This window comes from Octopus bimaculoides, chromosome 26, assembly GCF_001194135.2.
Source record: "Octopus bimaculoides isolate UCB-OBI-ISO-001 chromosome 26, ASM119413v2, whole genome shotgun sequence".
NCBI classification, from domain to species: domain Eukaryota; kingdom Metazoa; phylum Mollusca; class Cephalopoda; order Octopoda; family Octopodidae; genus Octopus; species Octopus bimaculoides.
The window spans coordinates 9,839,813-9,843,937 of record NC_069006.1 but is presented as its reverse complement, the minus strand read 5'-3'; the positions used below and the strand labels follow the sequence as shown (position 1 = coordinate 9,843,937).

Genomic DNA, 4,125 nt, shown 5'->3' with positions numbered 1-4,125 from the left:
TTTTTTTTGAGGTGAGGGGACAAGTTGATTACATCAACCCCAGTACTTGACTGCTGCTTCATTTTATCAAGCCCAAAGAGATGAAGGGTAAAGTTGACCTTGGCAGGATTTGAGCCGAAAGAAACACTGCTAAGCATTTTGATCTCAGTGCTAATGGTTCTGGCAGCTTGCCATTTTCTGATATGTCAAACATCTAACATGTATCATAAAATCCTTACCTCTTGTGTGTCACACATCTAACACCTTAATTAAATCTCTCTCTCTCTTTCTCCCCTGATGTTTCTTAACAGATGCTAGTGACAGTGATGGTTCTCACGACACTTCATGCAACAACAAGGCTGATCCTCTTCCTACGAAAAACTATGAACTTGCAACACACACCGTCAAAGTGCGTCGGACCGGCACTCTGGCTGATGTAATGGCAATCTGGGATTTAGAAGGTAACTTACTCCAGCTGACATTTTATTGTCATTTCACTATTTAAAATCACCATCATCATCATCATCATCATCATCATCATCTTACTTACTTACTTCTCTTGTTCATTGTTCTCTTCATCATAGATATAAGTACAGCTGTGTGGTTAAGAAGTATGCTTCCAACCTCATAGTTTTGGGTTCCGTCCCACTGCATGGTATTTTGGGCAGGTTTTTTTCTGCTATAGCCTCATACCGACTCAAAGCCTTGTGAGTGGACTTGATTGATGGAAACTGAAAGAACCCATTGTGTGTATTTGTGTATGTGTGTGTGTGCACATATGTTTATGTCTCCTTGTCTTGACATCATGTGATGATCATAATGATTACCGCTGTGAGTACGAGCAACGCTATTCATTTCCAGTATTCTGTGAAAAACATGTCTGGCCATGGAAAATATGCCTTGATAAACTCCATCCAATTCATGGATATCAGATGATGATGAGTGATATACACACACAGATCATCATCATCGTCATCATCGTTTAATGTCCATTTTCCATGCTGGCATGGGTTGGACAGTTTGACAGGAGCTGGCCAGCCAGGACACTGTCCATATACATATATATAAATATATATCATCATCACCATCACTATCACCATCATCATCATTATTATTATTATTAAGGTGCTAAACTGGCAGAATCGTTAGCACGCCGGGCAAAATGCTTAGCAGTATTTTGTCTGCCACTACATTCTGAGTTCAAATTCCGCTGAGGTCAACTTTGCCTTTCATCCTTTCAGGGTGAATTAAATAAGTACCAGTTACGCACTGGGGGGAGTCGATGTAATCGACTTAATCCCCTCCCCATAATGTGAGACCTTGTGCTTCCAGTAGAAAGGATTATTTATTATTATCATCACCACCATCACCACCACCACCACCATCATCATCACTACCACCACTGCCACCGTCATCGTCATCATCATCATCATCATTATTATTATTCAAAACAGTTTGATTCAGATTCCATACTGCTTCAAGTTCTGCAAACCGCTAATGGAGCCTATCTCCTCAGGCACATGGAATATCCAAGTATTGAGTGCCCTTTCTTTCATTTGTGTGTGTGTGAGATGAACAACCAAGACAGAATGAACAACCAGAAGACATTTTGTGTTGAATGTAATTTTTAAATTTTTATTTCTTGAATTTCTTTGTAAACAACAGGGACAGAAGCTGTGAGTGCCTCATCTACAATCCATTTAGAAGGGGACATGACGAGGTTCCAGAGAATGTCTTCAGTTGATTCTTTCAATCAGGTAATAAAACACAAATCTGAATAAATTAGCAGCATTTTTCCTCCATATATGGGCAGATGTGGGCATGTGGTTAAGAAACTTGCTTAACAGCCATGAGGTTTTGGATTCAGTTCCACTGCGCTGGCACCTTGGCCGAACGTCTTCTATGCCACAAGCCAACTGTTCCCTTGTCAGTGAATTTGGTAAAGAGAAACTGTGTGGAAATCCCTTGATACCACTGTAGTTATTTCTATCTAAAGCATCGCCTTTACCTTTGTAGCAATTGACTTTGGTGCTGCTACACCACTCATTGGGTACAATTCCTTCAAAGACCAGTACTTATTCTATCAACCTCTTTTTCATATGTTAAATGTCTGTTACTTACTAAGTGATGTTTCCATTTCAGCGTTCACACCCCAATGAGATGCTCACTGGTCTGCGATATTTTGAAAGAGAGAAAATTGCTACACTCACCAAAGACAGTAAGGTAGGTTTCCTAAAACATTGAGACCAGATGCTCTTGTGACATTGTCCCAGAGCAGCCCTGAACAAACAGGCCTATTATCAAAAGTGTTCCAGTTGTGACCTTCACTATGAGTTTTCACATTTTTGAAGAAGGTAAGGTGTTATTTATGAGGGGGATACAGTTACAAGTGACTGAGTTCTTTGGCGATATATTGTGCTTGAGAAGATCTGTGGAGCCAAGTGAGATCATAGTCATGGCCGATGCCCATGTTTCATAACCGGCACCTGTGCCAGTGGCACATAAAAAACACCCATTACACTCTCGGAGTGGTTGGCATTAGGAAGGGCATCCAACGGCAGAAACCATGCCAAATCAGATTGGTACCTTGTGCAACTCTCCAGCTTACCAGTTTCAATCAAACTGTCCAACCCATGCCAGCATGGAAAGCAGACACTAAATGATGATGATGATGATGATGATGATGATGTGGCTGCTGTTTCTTGCAGGTTCAGTGACCACATAGGTGTTCCTTCATTAATTTTTGAGGTTGTGTCTTGCTACATGTCACCTCAGCACTGCTACATGTTGGTGAGCTCTCTTGTCAGCACTACAACATGTCAGTTGGGTCACAATTTTGCTGCCACAAGTTCACTCTGCACAGTGGTTGGTGTTAAGAAGGGCATCCAGCTGCAAAAACCCTGCCAAAACAGACACAGTAGCCTAGGGTACCTGGCCAGCTCCTGTCAACCATCCTACCCATGCATACATGGAAGATGGATGTTAAACGATGATGATGATGATGTCAGCATTACGTTCTATCGGTACTGCCACATGGCTGTGTTGTCAAATTAATGCTACTACATGTCATATCAATCCTGCCCCAAGGTCTTATGGACACAAACCTACTGCCACATATTGGTCCAGCTACATGTCTTCCACCCTATAAGTACTTTCACATGTTACATCAGTACTGCCACATGCTGGCAAGGACACATGTCAGCACTGCAAGTTATATCAGTACTACCACAAAGTGTGCTAGTCACATGCCAGCTGCCATATATCAGTACTCCCACATGTCACATCAGTAATGCCCCATGGTGGTTTGGTCTCATGGCGGCTGCCCCATATCAGCCTTCCCACATGTCACATCAACACTGCTATATGGGTTCGTCACACTCCTGCTGCCACATGTCACCACTACATGTCACACACTTCATACCATCATCCATCACATTTCACATCAACACTGCCACATGTTGGCATTGCTGTACATGCAACGACTAATCTTTCTTTTCATTAAAACAAATCCTGAACATAACATCTCCACCCACACCCACACCCACACCTAAAGTAGAACAACTTAAGATTAAAGATTAAGTAATCCAGTCAGATACACTTCTTTCTAATCTGTTAATCCATTTCTTTTACAGGAGGCCTTTTCGTGGGGCGCCGTCGACTACAACGCCTTCGCCAAGTGTTTACTCATCCTTTGCTCCCAGATAAAAGAAATTCTTAAGAGTGAGCCAAGGCTTCTATCTTTAAAGTCACCCACCTACATCCTAGGTTTGTATAATCTACAACAATATTTTCAGTCCATCATTGAAAGAAAACCATACTCTTTACTCTTTTACTTGTTTCAGTCATTTGACTGTGGCGAGGTGTGGGGGAAAAAAATAAAGGCATGAGGAGAAAAAACGAAAAAGGGGTTGTGAGAAGAAAATATATGCGAGGTGGGAGAAAAAAAACAAAGCAAAAAGGAAGAAGGGACAATAGGGAGAAAATGGGGTAACAGGGAGAGAAGAAACGAGAAGAGAAAAGAAATAGAGGGAGAAGAATACAAAGTAATAGGTGCAGATTAGAGAAAACAGATTAGGAACATCCAGAGTACGAAGAGACGGTAGGTGAAGGAAAGTAAAGGAAAAAATAAAGATGATAAAGGTAATA

The 4,125-nt window shown here is 41.5% G+C and overlaps 1 protein-coding gene across 1 annotated transcript in view; it reads left to right on the top strand.

Moving 5' to 3' along the window:
- The first annotated feature begins 275 nt into the window (after positions 1 to 275).
- LOC106868958 (uncharacterized) overlaps positions 276 to 4,125 on the top strand; it is a 14,607-nt gene continuing 10,757 nt past the window's right edge. The window contains exons 1-4 of the mRNA XM_014914431.2: positions 276 to 440; positions 1,645 to 1,736; positions 2,122 to 2,202; positions 3,612 to 3,744. Coding sequence (XP_014769917.2) covers positions 419 to 440; positions 1,645 to 1,736; positions 2,122 to 2,202; positions 3,612 to 3,744 — 328 coding nt within the window. The 5' untranslated portion in view covers positions 276 to 418. The remainder of the gene's footprint in view (positions 441 to 1,644; positions 1,737 to 2,121; positions 2,203 to 3,611; positions 3,745 to 4,125) is intronic.